An 18,195-nucleotide genomic window follows, 5' to 3' on the forward strand; every position below is an offset into this window, starting at 1 on the left:
TTAGCTCATCCTAATGCCTGATTTTCACTAGACCCTCTTACCCCAATTCCCAGAGCCATGACAGCAAAGGCCCAGTGTAGATGACATGGTGCCAGAAAAAGAAGGTTTTTTATTGGCATGGAGAACACCCCACTCTATTTTCTGTTGTCTGCTTATCTTCCTGGAGGATAAACTGTGTTCCTGAGCCAGCTCTGCTTGGCAACGCCTGGTACCTCAGGTGCAAGCCTCATCTGTGAGTCACGTTTGGAGCTGGGAGAGCTGGGTCAGAAGGGATGAGTGCACAGACTGAGGAGTGGATCCAGGGCCAGGCCATTGGCTTGAGTGAACCAGAAGATGTAAACTGCATCTGAATGGGAGATGGTGCCATCTGAGCTTGTGGTCTGGAATGTGCACGTGCCTCCACTGACTATGAGGGTGGCTTGAATGCCTGGCTGAAAGGTAGACATGAGCCAGGTGACATGGCTGTTCTAGCTCCCCTTGAGGCTTTTTTATGTGCTGCAAATCCTGCCAGCTTCTCTGGTCCCAGTATTCCATTCACTGCAGCCTCTGCTTTCAGCATGCCTGGTCTGTTGCATCTCAACATCTCTACACCACACAACATGATGTTTGGTTCATGTGGTCCAGCTTCAGCTGTTACGTGTGGTAACCCAATTCTCCCCTGGATTGAGGTTGCCTGAGGAGTGGGGGATACAATGTTCTGTGTCTACCTTTGCTGAGTTTTTGGACTTTTTATCCTGAGTGAAAAAAACTGTGGTCCTGCCAGGACTGCATTGCACTGCTGTAAATCTCAGTATGCTGGATGCTTATGCTGGTAGAGTTTATCACTTTTCTTGGGTGTGGGTTGTCATACAAAGATACAGCACCTGCAGGCCAACACTGTTGCACTGACAGAAAGCAACCTGTAGTGTAGAGGTAGGTATGGTACAACTTTTCCCAGTTCTATTTACAACACAGTCAGAAGCAGCTCTTGGTGTTTTTCCATAAAACTGGAGCGTTGAGCAGCTTTTTTATTACACCCACTTTAGCACTTTTCAAAGATGTTTCCACAGCATCTGCCTAATTGTCTCTTCATTCCTTCTTGTCTCACTAAGCAACTTAGGAAAAGCTTGAGTTGCTGCTTGGATGCACAAGAACGGAGCAACAGAAGAGAGAAATAAGATGTTTCTTGGTGAGGGGATGCAAACTAACTGTCATGCATATTGTTGCAGGTAACCTTGAAATCAGGTAGTAATATACTATACTGGAGAACAACAGGGATTCTTATGGGGTCCAAAGTGGTAAAACCAGTTCTGGTGAAAAACATCACAATTGAAGGTAAGAGATATTTGCCTTTTAGGTATTATCTCACTCTTCTATCATGGTGCTTGACAAGTGCTATTTCTACTGGTGTGCCCTCAACACTGAAGTGGCTTTTTTAGCCCCCTTATCCCCTTCCTCTTATTTTAATGTGCAGAAACAGAACATCAAAACTTCACTGTCAGGGAAAAGGCTGAAGAATGAATTTAGCTGGTACATGAGGCCATCTACTGGAGAAGACTAGCTTGGCAAGCAGATAGGAAAGGAGCAAGGAGGTTTTCTATAAAAAAGAGAGGAAAGAAGCAAAGAGATTTTCTGTTACACAAAAGACCATGCTTATTGGTGAGCCTCTCAAGAGTGAAAAATAGGCTCACACTTTTATCATAACAATGGTAGTTAAATTACTGCTTAAATGATCCATTTAATCTGGAATTGCTCTTTGATGTCTTTCTCTAAGGTTAATCAAACTTGGAGTACTTCATAAGATTCTTACAGGGGTCAAGACTTGCACTGAAGACAGAATGATCAAGATTCAGCACAACCAAAGTTTTTAGAGTGCTTAAAGCCTGTGATTTTTAATCTGTGTAATGGCTTGTTTTCCCAGATACACTGGTTAGTAGTTGGTAGAGCATACCTCTCTGTATTTTACTGTTTTACCTGCAAATTACCTTACAGGAGTTGCATATACATCTGAATGCTTCCCATGCAAGCCTGGTACTTACAGCGACAAACCAGGTTCATCTGGCTGCCAAGAATGTCCAAGAAATACTTACTCTGAGAAGGGAGCTAAAGAGTGCACCAAGTGTAAAGAAGAAATCTATTATGCAGGTACATAAATCAAATGGGATTGAGAGAGTGAATATGTAAGGTGTGTTTCTGTGTACAGATGTGAGAATTATCCAACAACAAAATTTAGTCTCCAGTTGATCTGAAGAATGGAAATGAAGTTGGAGCTTCCCAAAAGCTGCAGAGGACACCTGTGTACGTAATAGGCCACAATCTTGGGCATAGCAACAAGTGCTAACATGAAGGGATGGAGATCTTTTTCGATCTCTAAGGGAGCCCACTTTCTGAAGGTGTGCTGTGCCCTCTCGTGGCAACTTGTGTTACTGGTCGGTGGTTCCTGTATTGGCTTCATCAGTGCCTTCTGGCTTGTGTTTCTAGGAATCTCATTCCCAAATCATTTCCTGGCCCATTCCTGCCTCTCTTGTGGTTGGACAGTGTGGCACATCTCAAGTCTTCCTGGCTGTGGTTAGCTGCTGATCATGAGACAACATGAGCAAAATCCATTTTTCATGGTCAAAATGTCTTCAGTTTTCTTTCTTGCGATTATCTTGTAAGAAAGTTGTTGAAGAATCAGTTACCAACCATAGCACCTGCTATAAAGACTATTTTTCTTTTTAGAAGAGGGATCCAGTGCGTGTATAGAGCGTCCTCCATGCACAAGCAAAGACTTTTTCCAGATCCACACCCCGTGCGATAAGGAAGGAAAAGTAAGTGAAAAGCCTGATATTATTTATAATCTCATTTTGCTTTCTGTGATGTCTAGATTTGAAAACAAGGTTTTCTAGGAATCTCTTACCCAATTGCTATCCCAATTTTGCTTCCAGAACTGAATCTCTCTGAGGCTGCTGGAGTGCCCTTTAGCTGCTTTCTCCATCTGTATCCATTTCCATTTCATCCTTCTGTAAGAATTTGCTTGTCTCATGTCTGCTTGAAAGACCTGTTGTAATGAAATGCTAAGCTCCTTGCTTTTGTGATCAGTCTGACTGGGTCCCTGGTGCTGCCTATGTGCTCGTAAAACTAAAGTTAGCACAGGCTGAAGTGGTGGCCCAGAATAAATCCTAATGTTCTGTTGTTTGTTGTCTTTCCTGGAAAAAGTTAGGCTTATGTTAACATGCTGTGTCCTGGCAGTGCTTAGGCATAATCCAGGTGCTGGCATGGCACAGGAGCACTGGACATGGCCACACCAGTTTTGAGTGGAAGGGTGTTGGATATGTGATGTGCCCCTTGGTTTTAGTGTCAAAGAAGAGTCCACAATCTGTTTAAGTAACAGTATGGACACATAACTGGTTATTGTGTTCATGTACTGTGGCACAGCCAAACAGCAGGTAATGTGCTTGCCTTGTGGGATGCCTCGAAAAGCCTGAACTCTTAATAGGTTATTTCCCTCAGAATCTAATGAGTCTCTCATAGGAGGTCCTGTTGGTGGAGCAGCTTGGCTTTGGAGCACTCCTTCCCTTTGTTCCAGCAGTTGCATAGGGATTTTGGTGGAGTTTGGAGAAGAAACTCTCCTACTTACTGGGATACGCCCACATGGGCATGTGGTAAAGCCTGTTTTACCTCTTCATGTTCTCATATTTCTCAGATTTGCATGGGACAGAAAGTACACAAAACCCGTAGCACCTATGGGTTGTTGGCCTAATACTTGCTGGCAGTGTGGACTGTTTTTAGGTCTCCTGGTCAGCCAGTTCCAAAATACAGCTGAGAGATGATGTGCTTTAATAAAGAAAGCATCTGTGAATTTAGTCCCAGAGCTGGCAGACTCTCCAACCTGTTCTTATCTCAGATTCTTGCTCTTTTAACTTCTTGCAACGATTTGAGGAATTAGCAACAGTATTTAAGTGCAGCCTCCTACATGTTACCCCATAACTGCCATGTGCAATTCAAGGCTTGTTGGCACTGAGCAAACTTCCACCATTGGCTCTCTTACTGCCTCCTCGGTGGCCCTTCCCTGAACATCATCAGAATGCAAAGTGGGTCTTTCAGCAAACACCCTTCATCTTCAGGTTGGAATAAGAACATAACATTAATACAATGGCATCTCTGGAAATCAGTCATGGTTTGCTTTACTCCCCAGCTTTTTCTCTTTGTGATGCAGTCCAATGAGGGCTTCACTCTGCAGCCATCTGCAGGTCAACAGCGGCTGTAAAGCATCAGCCTAAAGGCATATCGACCCATGGCTTACTATAACCATCCAGGTTTTTCACTGGATGTCTGATTGTTGTCTCCACACCATGTGTGGAAGTGGCCTTGGGAGATTTATGCATTTGGCTCCTACTGATTTTCACTCATCTTCTGCTTTGAAAATCCCACGATGGTCACTTCAGTCCCAGTCTTAGAAATCGTCACCACTGTGACTATGGGAACTGTCTGACTCCTTTCTCTCTGCTCAGTTGCAGTAGTTTTATTTTAGTGTATATGGCGTGTCTGGGTTCTGGGCTACCACACAGGTACTTTGCTGGCTTCTAATCCTTTTTTATTTTAAGTGAGAGCACTTGTGCTGCTGCTGAAGTAGACAGCAATACTCCAGAAAATCCTGGAGTGTTTGGGAGCAGCAATGGAAGGCTGATCAACAAGGAATGAGGAGACAGGAGCCAAGGAGGACAGCAAGGCAAGCAGAAAGACATGTCACTGTGACAATGGGAGCAGTCCCCCAGTACTGTGCTTCAGGCTTCAGGCCTCAAGGATCCCTGGTTGCACTGCTGGGTCCAAAGAGTGGAAGAACCCAGAGTGTGAGCTCTGGCCAGGTTAAATTATTACCAGTTGGATTTCTCTGAAACTCAGCTAATTTTCATCTTGAGTTATTAAACCCTTCCAGGGGTAGACCTAAAGTCAGATGAAAATTTGAAACTCAACTCTGCGAGTGATTTGTCTCGTTCATGTTGCCAAAAGGAGAAGGTGGTGAGGCAATGCCATTATATAGGTAACGGTACAGACTTACTCATATCAGTGTTCATAAATTACTCCTTAAGTAAAGCAGAGGGACTAAAAAGGAGGGGAAGTTACTTCGTGTTTTTGGCTTTTGCTAATTGAATGAAGATCACCAGTGAGATCTTGGGTTCTTTGCAAAGAATAGACCACTATGCAGAAAATGCAAAACTTATTATGATTCTATGCTAGCAAGTACCTTCCAGATAAAGGGATTTTATAGTGGAAAAGTTATGTCTACGGTTGCTATGGTCAAAATGCACAGATTCTTTATTAACTTGTTAGAATTATTTACATAGCATTCCACAGAAACATTTATATGGGAAAATTCACTAGATAAATAATAATGCACTGTAGTAATTGTTTTAAGCTTCACATTTTTTCCTTTGCTCTTTAAGATCTGAAATCTTGAAATTGCCTGTGAATCCAATCATTTGTGTTTCCCTGCTTTGCCCTTATTGCCCCAGATGTGCAAGGTCTGTATTTAGCATAAAACACTGGGAATACCCTAATTTATTATACAAGGGGGACCTTGTATGGTGGATGCAGTCCTAAAGCTTTCTAACACATCATGTGAGCTCAGTGTCTTCTCATTCCAGACTCAGATCATGTACAAATGGATCGAACCCAAGATCTGCAGAGAGGATCTCCCTGATGCATTGACCCTACCTCCTTCTGGAGAGAGGAAGGAATGTCCACCCTGCAATCCTGGCTTTTACAGCAATGCCTCATCCTCCTGTACTCCCTGCCCACAGGGCATGTTTTCAGATGGGACACAGGGTAGGAGTCCTGAAAAAATGGCTTGTGTCTGCAGAAGTAGTTTTCTATTTGCATGTGACTGAGTTTAATGGCACATCATCATAAGCCAGAGTTTAATTTGTGTAAAGTTCTTAGTATTTGCCATTGGTAAGAGGATATTGACTATCTGTTTTTACTCTGAAATCTTTTCTTATTGGAGCTTGCTGCTCTAAATTGACCTGCTGGGTTCTGGATACATTTCTCAGCTGGTATAAATATCCTAGGGGTAATTTCAGTGGTTTCTGAGAAAGAAATCAGAACTTCTGCAGTCAGTAATTCTTCATCCATACTTCTCTCCATGCCATGATCTTCCCTGAGAAAATCTCATTTCAAGCATTGTCAAGTGAATATTCAGCCAGCATTTTCTGAGCATAAATTCTGGCTCATTGGTTCTAAGGTGTATTGACCCAGTGGTCACCCACAGAATTTTATGGGGACTTGTGTTCACCAGCATGCTCAGTCTTTCAACTGAAGCCACTAAAAAGGAAGTGTGGCATGGGAGGACCAGTTGCAGCTCAGTTGCTATGAGGTTACGATCTGTAATTTATAAAATGCTGGTCTCATTGCTACTGTTCTAATCCTGATGGTGAGGCACTGGAAAAGGTTGCCCAGATTGCTGGTGGTTGTCCCATCCCCAGAGATATTCAAGGTCAGGCTGGACCAGGCTCAAGGCAACGTGATCTAGCTCTAGGTGTCCCTGTTCTTTGCAGGTGAGTTGGACTAGATGACATTTAAAGGTCCCTTCTAACTGAAACAATTCTGTGATACGTCTTTTGCTATTGAGATATAAAGAAACAAATTATGTTATTTGCTCATTATATGCTCATTATTTGAGATGCTTTTATGCTGTGTGATTTCCTTTTCCTACCCTCTCTCACTTTAGAGTGCAAAGCCTGCCCTGCAGGGACTGAACCCGCTCTTGGCTTTGAGTACAAGTGGTGGAACATCTTACCAAGCAACATGAAGACTTCTTGCTTTAATGTTGGCAACTCTAAGTGCGATGGGATGAATGGTGAGCCAAACTCCCTTTTCTGTTAAGTGCCTTTCTCCTCTGCTGGTTGCTGTTGTAATGGAGCAGCCATCAAAATGGATATCCTCTTTGCTGTGAATCGCAACACAAAGTTTCTCTCCTTTTCTTTAATTTCACCGGACTTAATAATTCCTGCAGGAAGCAGTCACTAAATATCTCTTTTGTATCAGAAAAGGGCAGAAGATGCAGTTTACATCAGGTCCCCTCTGCTAAAGGCTTATACTGCCATATACACTTGGTAGCAGACTTTCAGTATCTAAAGGGAGTCTATAAGAAAAAAAGATGTCAAGCTCTTTAGCAGTGTCTGTTGTGATAGGAAGAGGGGAAATGGTTTCAAACTGTAACAGGGGCAGTTTGGACTGAATATAACAAAAAGGTTTTTTATAGTACGGTTGATGATGCACTGGAACAGGTAGTCCAGAGAAGTGGTGGGTGCACCATCCCTGGAGACATTCAGTGTCAGGCTGGACAGGGCTCTGAACAACCTGATCTAACTGTAGGTGTCCCTACTCATTGCAGGGGAGTTGGACTAGATGACCTTTGAGGCTTTCTTCCAACCTAAATGATTCTATGATACTTTGAAACATCTGAATATCCCCACTGATAAAATACACCATTTGACTTCTCTCTAATTTATCTCCTTTCATGTTTTGTGACAACTATGACTTTAAAAGACACACATAACTCTAACACATACTTGAAGTGTATGATCACTGTTCATGTAGTTCTGAGCTTTCTGTCTGCACATGCGCTTAGATTACAGCAGAGAGCAGTCACAGCTCACTTTTGAAAATGGTTCTGTTCTGGGCTTCTCTCACCCACAGTTTTCACTGAGAAATTCCACTCGGTTTGATCTGCCTTGTCAGTCTGATGCAACTGAAACTCTGAATTATATGTGTTAAGCAGAGATGTACTGAAGTATGTGTTTTATGTTTAATGCATAGCTTTATTCATCAATTTTATGGCTGGAAGAGGTCAGATGGATCATCCCATCTGATGGGATGATCACCACAGGTCAAGGAATTTCAATTACTTTGCTGATTCCAAATTGACATTTGCCTATGAAGTCAACAGCTAATATAATTACTACAATTTTTCCTTCAAAAGCATTATTATACCGTCCTACAGTTTACACCAGACATCTGGTATGAAAGCACTGAACTGATTAAAAACGTATGGTAATGCAGACTTTTTTTTGCTTTTTCTTTTTGCTGTGTGACTTGTTTCTTAAAAACCTGCTTTTTTTTTGTCCTGTGAAGGTTGGGAGGTGGCTGGTGACCACATCCAGAGTGGAGCTGGGGGCTCTGACAATGACTATCTTATCTTGAACTTGCACATCCCAGGATTTAAGTAAGAAACAGGATTTTTTCCCATTTGTTTTTCATTTATCTCTGTGTCTTACACCTGTGTCACATTAACCTAGGGATGAACAAAGTTTTCAGTTTTCTTTTCTGAATTAACAAGCTAAACATGCCATGGAATGGATACTGGTCCCACATGACTATGCTATTCTAGCTAGGCTGCAATGTCCATGTTTCTCCTGGAGTCAATGGAGAGATGCAGGAACCTCAGGAGGACAGGGCATCCCACCTCTCCTGGACTCGATGATGGGGTGAATTAACTGCTAGATGTGCTTGTATCTCTTCTTTTTCAAAAGAGTGACCTTAGGCTCCTAGCTCAGACCAGCTGCCTATTATTATTATTATCATAAATGATTATTACCATTATTTATTTTTTATTATTATTGTATTATTATAGCATTGTATATTGCACCTTGAATATTGTGTTCTGCTTTGGTCCCCTTCAGCATATTGAGTTGCTGAAGCACGTTCAGAGAAGATCTGATGGAGGGACTGTAAAACAAGAGTTATGAGGAGCAGATGGAATTGAGAGCAGAGGGAACTGGGATTGTTTAGTGTGGAGAAGAGGAGGCTGAGGAGACCCCATCACTCTCTACAACTACCTGTAATGAGATTGTAGCAAGGAGGTTGTTAATCTCTTTTCTCAGGTAGCAACTGATAGGATGCAAGGAAATGGTCTCAAGCTGCACCAAGGGAGGCTTTGATTAGATGTTAGGAAGAAATTCTTCTTGGAGGGGAATGTCAAGCATTGGAATGGGCTGTCCAGGGAAGTGGTGGAGTCCTCATCCTTGGATGTATTTAAGTGACATGTGGGAGTACTTAAGCAGACATGCCACTGGGATATATGGTTTAGTGATGGGACTTTGTAGGTCAGATTGGTAGTTGTGCTTGATGATATTGATGATCAACCTAGTTGATTCTATGATTCTCTGATATAGACAGGCAAGATATGCTGCATCTCAGCTGAAGGGAGTTGCTACTTTTTATACCAGATGTGCAAACCCTAATTTTTATTTTACAATATGTCCATACAACAAAGAAGATAAGAGAGAAGCAAGAAACATACTCATGGAAAAGCTCAGCGTGTCCCAGAATTGCTCTACTGAAGTAATTCCTTAGCTGCAGTCATTTCCATTGCAGGTGTTTCTGATTATTGCTCCAGGGTAATCATGTGGAATTCCCCAAAGTGGTCCCTGCTGCTGTGTGCTAGGAGTGTCAAGGGTATTTTTAAGTGTTTAATAGGTAGCATGGGAGCACCCTGGTTTTTTAATGAAACTTCTGATTGCATCTTCCATCAGTGGAAGATAGATGCAATTGAATTGATGCAAATCCCTTAAAGCTACTCTTGTGTAACTCATTTAAATGATAACATTCTCTACCAATACATTCAAATTTGGGTATTGATGGTAGCGAGGGAAGCGTACCGTAAAGAAATCACACACTTTAAAGTAGCCCTGCTGTGCTCAATAACCCAGAGCAGAGCTGCAGTGCAGGCCTATCCTCCGTGGTTCCTTAAGGGCAGGTTTTATGTGATAGTATTTTGGTAGTTCCCCTGCTGTATAGAAAGCAATTGTAAGGATTGACTGCTGTGTGTCTGGAGAGCACCTTGTAAATGTTTCATTCCTTCTCTCAAATAGACCTCCGACATCAGTGACAGGAGCAACTGGGTCAGAACTAGGACGGATCACTTTTGTTTTTGAGACCATCTGTTCAGCAGATTGCGTGCTGTACTTCATGGCGGTAAGTGAGACCCCTCTCTCCATGACTGACGACTGAGCCTGGTATTCCACGTGTCACTTTAATACCTCTGCATAGGTGTGATTAGTTGCACTTGGTTTATTGTGACTAAGATTAAGCGTGATATTACTTTTATATCTGGGGTGCCCTTGCAGAAAGGATTTAATTAATAGCCCAGCAAAATTCCTCCACTGTTAGAATTGTGAGCTGTTGTTGGTTATTTGTTTATTTTAAAAGAGATTGTTTGTCACCAAAAGGCCAAATTTCCCTTCTTAAACCAACTGATAAATCTCTCAGTGGCCCTTGGATGGTCACGTTTTTCTCTATCAGTTCCAAAGCATTTCGTGTGGGAAGGGATGATAAGAAAAGGGAAATCAGGAAGTTTAGTCTTAGTCCTGTCAGTGACCTGGGGAATCTGCAGGGCTGCAGACATTTCTCAATGAAAACCAAGTGTCATGTTTTTGTACTTTTCTTGTCCATCAGCTGAGGAAGGTAACCAAATCTGTGACCACTCCCTTGTTCCTTCAATTGCAGTGAGAAGCTGGTGCTTTTTTTTTTGTATTTAGTGGTAATTTATAGAAATCTGCTCCATCTTGGACTAGAACATATGCCACTGATGGAGAATAAGAAACACAAAGATAGGCTGAATGGGGTTTTCTTGTGTAAATTTTGGTACTGTTTCACTAGAGACATCAACAAGCTGGATATACAGAGATGGTAGAAACTACAGTATTTCTTTGAATTTTAATTTTCCTCTCTCTGTGCTCTGGGACCCACATGTTTTATACATAAACAGAATTTGAAACCTCAGCCATTGTGCTGAATCTTCCTTGTTCATAATTGGCCATAGGACTTTAAACTTAACTGCTGTGTGAATAAGAGCATCTTTTAGAATGGATGCCTGTTCTCAGCTGGAATATTGCCAGTGATGGAAAGCAGGATAAATATGTTTGCTTCCTTTTATTAAATGTTAAGTGCAATTGTAAAATCCTTTATATGTATTAACGACTATATTATAAAATGCTAATGTTTAGTATAGCATGACTCCACTTTCGTGTTGTTTTTTTTTAATAAATTATTATGACTTTTATAGGATATTAATCGAAAAAATACTAATGTGGTGGAGTCATGGGAAAGAAGTAAAGAGAAGCAATCCTACACTCATATAATCTCCAAAAACGCTTCCTTCACCTTTACTTGGGCCTTTCAGAGAATAAATGAGGGCCAAGATGTAAGTACTGTCTTACAACATGGCTTCCTTTGGACACTCACTGCCTGTTCTCTTGCCTTCTATTAAAGCTCACAGGCTTCTTGTAAGGGATGAGTGGCTGTTAGCAGATAGGTTGTTGTGGTTTAACCAGACAGGTGGCCCAGCACCACACAGTCATTTGCTTCCCCCCCCGCCCTTCCCAGTGGGATGGAGAGAGAGTCAGGAATAAAAAAAGTAGATCTCATGGATTGAGATATAACTATTGATCCAGATAGAGAAAAGAAACAGGACAATAGTTACGATAACATACATACATATATATATATGTGCATGCATATGACAAGTGATGCACAAGTAGTTGCTCACCGCCCCCTGACTGATGCCCAGCTACTCCCCTGAGCAGTGGAGGAGAGAGAGGTGAACTCCCATCCACTTCAAAACTCCTTCTTCATGATGGCATATGGTATGGAATATCCCTTTGTCCACTTTAAGTCAGCTGTCCTAATTCTGTTCCCTCCCAGCTCCTTGGGCCTTTTGCTGAGAATGGCCTTGGCTCTGTACAACAACTGCTTAGCAGCAACTATAAACATTGGTGTGTTATCAACATTATTTTTCTCCTAAAACCCAAGCGTAGCATCACACCAGACTGTCTGAAGAAAAAAATTGCATCCCATCTGAAACTAAGACATAGGGTCACTCAGGAAGGAGCTGTGGGTAAACCACCCATGCTGGAAGTGCATGCATCACTCAGTGTCCGTGTGCAATGGTGCGGTGGCACCAGGGTGGTTTCTTTGGGTCTCGTTCTAGAGCAGGCAGTTCATCAATGATGTGGCAAAGATCTACTCCATCACAGTGACTAACGCGGTGGATGGAGTCGCCTCCTCTTGCCGGGCCTGCGCTCTGGGCTCTGAGCAGTCCGGCTCATCCTGTGTGCCCTGCCCAGTGGGACACTACATTGAGAAGGAGACCAGCCAGTGCAAGGAGTGTCCAGCCAACACCTTCCTGTCCATCCACCAGGTCTATGGCAAGGAGGCCTGCATTCCATGTGGGCCTGGCAGCAAGAGCACCAAGGTATGGAAGCTGTGATTGTCTCAGTGAAGGGCAGACTGGGTAGGTTGGAACATAGGGCCAGCTTGGCTGCTTTTACTGCAGGCATATGCCTTGTTAGCATGGGAGTATTATTGTAACCAATGAACCCATTCTTCCAGTTATGTCCTTAGTCTAATTTTTGTTTCTACACATATGATAAGATGATAAAATTGACCACACTGGCTCAAAAAATGGTCAATTTCAAGAAGCTACATTGGGATAGTGTATGAATAAAGTAAACATTTAAGTTACTTGAACCTCAAACTGTCCCAAACTCCTGCTATTTTAAACTCAGGGACTTCACCAGCTGGATGATGTTACCTTCCCTTCAGAACTTGCCTATAAGCCTAGATAAATGTTTACCATGTGAGTATTGTTCAGCAAGGAACTGCACGGGGACTTGAAGAACAGATCCGTTTTGTTCATATTCTTCCTGTCTTCAGTTGGGTCCATATTCTGTTACTGTTTCTTAAGCTCTGTTTCTTGGTTTTGCAAGATGCATGTGTAAGCAAGACCATGGTCTATCTACTGGGTTTTAAGCTTGGACATCGAGCTCATAAATATGCCCACAACAAAACAAAGCAGATCTACATTTTCTTGGATAGCAGAAAGGCAATGCTTAGGAACATCAAAGCCCTTCTGAGATTTGGTTGCGAGGAACTGAAGCAAGGATGGGAATTTTCTCAGGGGAAAGATGAATCACAGAAACAGGAAAAATTCCCCTTTGTCCTCAGCAAGGAAAGTAGTCCTGTCTGCTCCTCCTTGCTTTAACTCACAGTTGCCAGCTATATCGTTTGCTGCTGGTCCGTAATTTCTCTTTTATGAATTCCTCTCCATCTCTGAAGGACCACTCCGCCTGCTTCAGTGACTGCTTGGTGTCATACATCAAGGATAACCAGACCCTGAGTTATGATTTTAGCAACCTCAGCCAGGTGGGCTCCTTAATGAGTGGGCCGAGCTTCACTTCCCGTGGGACCAAGTTCTTCCACTTCTTTAACATCAGCCTGTGTGGAAATGAGGTGAGCTCAGTGGGTGTTGAGGGTTGAGTTAACCAACGTGTAGTCCATGTTGATGCTTGGTGGGATCGCACTGAGACAGTGTGCATCACTGCTGTGCAAATGCTTTCCTCTGTATCTTGCCCCCAGTCAGATTTGGAGTGTACCAGAGCATATTGTCACATACAAGAATTGACATTTTGGAGCAGTACCAGATGATTATCCCTTGAAAGCCAATGCATGCAGTTTACATCAATGTTTATCCCTGTAAAGTTAGGAAATCTCTTCTCCATATACCAGAGGGTTTGCATGAGATAAACCAATAGTTGTATTTCTTTAAAGAATTTTGCATACTTTTGGGCTTAAATGTGTGCATACCTATCTGGATTAGAGCTGATGACAGATCCATAAAGATACTCCCCTGTGGATCTGCTCTTCATTTCTCAAACATTTTCCCTGGTACTATCAGACCTAGAGGACCAGGTCTGTGTGCTTGGCATTTTGGAGGGTCAAGACTGCCAAATTTCTTGATTTGGCTTTCATTGCTGCTGTTGTGAGATTCTTACATTAGTCTCAGTTTGTGACATTAATGCGGTCTTGGAGGCTGTGTATCTGCTTATGGATTTAATGTAGTCATGCTTTGAGAATATTTTATCTGGTTTAAATTCCAAATAAAGAGGTATTCTACAGTGCATTATTTACAGGCAATATGTTTTTTCTGTACAAGCCATTTTATTATGCTCTGCAAGTAAGCACTGTGCTGTCAAGATAAACAGAGAAAAGTGCTTCGTAGCACAAGTTTCTGATAAGACCCATACTGGAGGTGACATCTTGTTTCTGAGTCTAAACGAGGCTTTAATCGGAGCCTTCAGAATGACACAGTTTATTGCTGCAATTTGTTTCTCTCATGATAGAAACATGGAGCTATTTCTAAGACGAATGAAGCTCATACAGTTTGCAATGTCTCCCGAACTTTTCCACATCCTATCAACAACCAACAGCTTCCCCATTTTTCCTGATTGTTTGCAGGGTAAAAAGATGGCTATTTGCACTGACAATATCACAGATGTTACCCTGAAGGACATGGTTGCAGAATCAGAAGATTTTTCCAACTTTGTGGGAGCTTTTGTCTGTCAGTCCACCATCATCCCATCGGACAGCAAGGGCTTCCGAACAGCCCTGGCTCTTCAGTCCAATAGCCTTGCTGACAGGTTCTTAGGTACGTGGTTTGTGTTATGCATACTGCTGCAAGTGAGTTATCTTGGGGCTGGTCAGCTCTTGTCTGTATTAGTATTTCTTCCCTGTGTTTGGTCTTGTGGGTCCCATGGCGCATAAAATTTCAGCATAAAAATCTGGAGAATGTAATTCAAAGGATTTCATTTGCTGTCATGTTTCCCGCCCACCTCATGTAGAGCAACACCAGTCACTGTAGCAGTCCCATTAGTCCAAGCATTCCTGCCCATGCCAAGTCCCAGCTCAGGCAATTTCAGAAGGTGGAGGTGCTGGGGCATAATTAGGTGAGGGCAGCATGAGGCAATGCACACCATTATGCCTTGCATTGCTCCAGCTCATAAGTTCTCAGAGTCTAAGGCCAGAGCAGACAATGAAGTCATCTAGTCTGCTCACCTATCCATTACCAGCACAGAATGTTTGTACTTGCTCCCTGGCATTGAGCCCAGAAACTTGTTTTTGACAAAAGCACATCTTTGCAAGAGCATTCCAAACTTGAACTTCTAAGACTAATGGAAATAAAAGCTTTTCCACAGTTGCTGTTATTATACATTTCACTGGATAAACACCATCTCCGTATTTTGTATTAAAGCAGCTTTTTTTCCCATTTAAATTTGCCTGGCTTCGATTTTCAGCACTTATTTCCTGTTATTTTTTTTTTTTCTCCATTTCACAGCTACTTTTTCCTGCCTGGAGAATTTTTTTGTACACTGGGGTCATCACATCTCCACATCACACCCTGCTCATCTGCTCTTCTGATAAACTAAGCAAACCGAATTCTTCAAAGTCTCTTGCTAACGTGTATTTCTCTCAAGCATCCAAATACCTTTTGAGGCTCTTTCTGTGGCCTTTTGTAATTATCTTTTCTTGAAGTTTGGGCATCAGCCTAGAATACTACTACAACATTTAATTCACTATAAAGACAATGAGAATCACTTTCATGTTTGTATTTACATGCAACAGTTGAATCTTTGAGTCCTTCCGAACTCATAGGATTTCATGATATCCTCTTGGTTCTGTTATCCAGAACTAAGATCTTTCTCAGAGTTACAATTTCCAAGGGACATTCTCTCTTCTTTAGGACTGGCCTTCATCTCCTGCAGCGCATTGCTGCACTGAAATAGGTTATGTTTCAGTGGGACCAGCTTACCAAGTGAATGAAGTTACCCTGTTTTGTATTTCTATTCTTGATCTTTGTCTCATCTGCACTTCACCAATAGTGATTACATTGTTACTTGCAGATCAATGATGAAAATCTTGCATTTTGGGACATTTTGGGTCAGTGCCTAGAGAAACCTGGGGCCATACCCCTTTTGATGACAATTTGCCATGGACAGATAATTTTGTAATTGATTAGTTAAATAACTTTTAATTCAGAGTATACCCTTAATTGATAGAACACTGCCAACTCTTTAATTAAAATCTCATATTAATTAGTGAAATACTTGATAAATGTACATAATTTTCTTTAGCAACCAAATTCATCAGCACTCAAGGAATGAAATCAGATTTATTGAACAGAAGCTGTTCTGCACGAGTTCATGTTGTCTGCTTTTTTATATGTATCTATGCATTAACTGAACCTCGTCTTCCACTTCCCATTCCTTTTAATCTGCCACGTTGTGTTAGCCACATTTTCATCTGCAGTTCAGTTTTGTCCTTTCTGAATTTCTACACTGTATTCCCTCTCCATCAGTCTTCTGACATTTCACTATCGTTAAATGTTCTATTAAAGACAGATATTTCTAAGTGGAAAATCCTGTTGCCCTGGTTACTCTAATATACAGCTTTTCTAATTTATGTGTGCATCCCAGGTAGTTGCCAAAATCCTCTCTTGCTAGTGAAAAAATAAGGTGTACAAGCATTATCTTGGAAAGGACACAGGTAATCCTGATTTTCTCTTCGTACAGAGAAAACGTATCAAGATCTTCTGCATTTTCTGTACTACAACTTTTACATTTTAAAATGCTGAAAGTTTGCCTTTGACATCCATAAGGTATATCTTATTGCTAGTATTTTTTAACAGGCCTCAGACTTAGGATTTTTCTGGTGCTGCCAAACATGAGCTTTTCCCTGAAGTCTTTAGCATCCATTATGACTTTTTTGTAACTGAAACTTTGATTTAAGTAGATTGCTATTTGATTCTCTATTCCCTCTCTAGGAAACTTCTGCCAGTGTTTTTGGGTTTGTTTTTTTTAAAGTCTCCTTTCCTGCTACTCTATTCCAAAGTGGACTCTTAGTCAAAACAGTTGTTATTCAAGAGAGAGCTATTGTGGCTTTTTAGCTATCTAATTAATATCTTCTGAGAAATACCATCTTTTTTCCTCACACTTGATTTTGCTTCTAGTGTTATTATTTTTAGAAATGGCACTTAGGGATGCCAGCTTTACAGTACTGCATATGGGATAGGAATACTCTCTCATTGCATCTTGAATATATTAAAGTCCCTAGGAGCTACATCTTCCAGTCTACTGAGTAATGAATGTTTGGTTGAGATCCAAATTTAAGAAGCCCTATGTTAGACATGATATCTTTGATTAGAGGCAATAATTATTAAAGGGACTCTAGTGTGTGTTCTCAGAATGGAGACTCCTCCACAACAATGACGTCTCTCTGCATGTGTTCCCTATGGCTGCCGCAACAAGGTTCATTGCTTTTTCTTTGTGTTGATGTGATGCTCTGTAGCCATTCCTCACCTGCACGACTAGGCAGTGTTACTGAGCACACTGATCCATGTACTTATATGATCACAGGCTTGGACAGACTAAAGAATGCAACCAGGGTTTCTGAATTCTTGGAAGAACAAGAGGAAAACTTTTGTCTTCAGTCTTCCTATCAGTTGCTGGTTGCTAACACTTTGCTTTTTACAGTTCTAGCAATTTTTCACCTCACTAGAAGGATGCAACCTGCCCCATTTGTACAGCTCACACTTCTGAACTGTTGTGGTGCAGGATCAATGTTTTCCATCTTCTCTGCTTCATGGGATAAAAAGGATCTCAAAATTTGTGTTACTTGAGTTTTCCTCTCTTTCAGGTCTCCAAAGTCTGTGCAGACCTGTGTAACCTTTGTTATTCCACACATCCACCTGTTCTAAAATGTGCCGTCAGGGCTTTCCTATGAATCCATAATCCTTCTGAATCTTTTCATTGAAGGTTCCTTCCTGCAATACTACAGATTGCTCAGGATGTTGTGATTATGTTGTGTTAGAGTTATACACAAAAGCATCACATGCAAGGCATATGGTTTGAGCAGTTGATAGTACCAGATGATTTCCAGAAGCCCTTTGCCAAACTGAGTTATTTTATTATTCTGTGATATCTCCTGATAGATGTAAATTCAGACAAAGAGAGTATAATCCATGTACACTGTTTTTATTATTATTAATATTTTCTGTATGACAAAATCAGACTGCATGAGGAACATACAAATCTGCAGTCTCAGTTAGAATAAAGGAAAATGAATAATATATAACAATGCCATTAAATGCTATTAAGTGAGAACCATACCTTGCGGACAGAAAATATTGCATGCGAACCCCTCAGAAATCCATCCCTATCTCGTTCCTTTCATTTTCGTTTTCCTAAATTTTAGGAGCTACTGTTGAAACAATGCTGGAAAATATCAGTGTCAAGACAGACATGTTCCCTCCCTCTCCAAGCAAAATACCTGATGTGCATTTCTTTTACAAGTAGGTAAAAAAATCCTCCTAATTGGTACCTCAACTTTCATTTGTTTAAA

The 18,195-nt window shown here is 41.5% G+C and overlaps 1 protein-coding gene across 2 annotated transcripts in view; it reads left to right on the forward strand.

Annotated features, from left to right (window-relative positions):
* ELAPOR2 (endosome-lysosome associated apoptosis and autophagy regulator family member 2) overlaps positions 1 to 18,195 on the forward strand; it is a 93,304-nt gene that overhangs the window by 65,496 nt on the left and 9,613 nt on the right. For both annotated transcript variants that reach the window (XM_416843.8, XM_040654820.2), the window contains exons 6-17: positions 1,209 to 1,314; positions 1,972 to 2,124; positions 2,701 to 2,789; positions 5,607 to 5,787; positions 6,689 to 6,817; positions 8,095 to 8,185; positions 9,834 to 9,936; positions 11,027 to 11,164; positions 11,951 to 12,214; positions 13,078 to 13,251; positions 14,257 to 14,446; positions 18,049 to 18,145. In XM_416843.8, coding sequence (XP_416843.7) covers positions 1,209 to 1,314; positions 1,972 to 2,124; positions 2,701 to 2,789; positions 5,607 to 5,787; positions 6,689 to 6,817; positions 8,095 to 8,185; positions 9,834 to 9,936; positions 11,027 to 11,164; positions 11,951 to 12,214; positions 13,078 to 13,251; positions 14,257 to 14,446; positions 18,049 to 18,145 — 1,715 coding nt within the window. The remainder of the gene's footprint in view (positions 1 to 1,208; positions 1,315 to 1,971; positions 2,125 to 2,700; positions 2,790 to 5,606; positions 5,788 to 6,688; positions 6,818 to 8,094; positions 8,186 to 9,833; positions 9,937 to 11,026; positions 11,165 to 11,950; positions 12,215 to 13,077; positions 13,252 to 14,256; positions 14,447 to 18,048; positions 18,146 to 18,195) is intronic.

This window comes from Gallus gallus, chromosome 1 (assembly GCF_016699485.2).
Source record: "Gallus gallus isolate bGalGal1 chromosome 1, bGalGal1.mat.broiler.GRCg7b, whole genome shotgun sequence".
Lineage (NCBI taxonomy): Eukaryota > Metazoa > Chordata > Aves > Galliformes > Phasianidae > Gallus > Gallus gallus.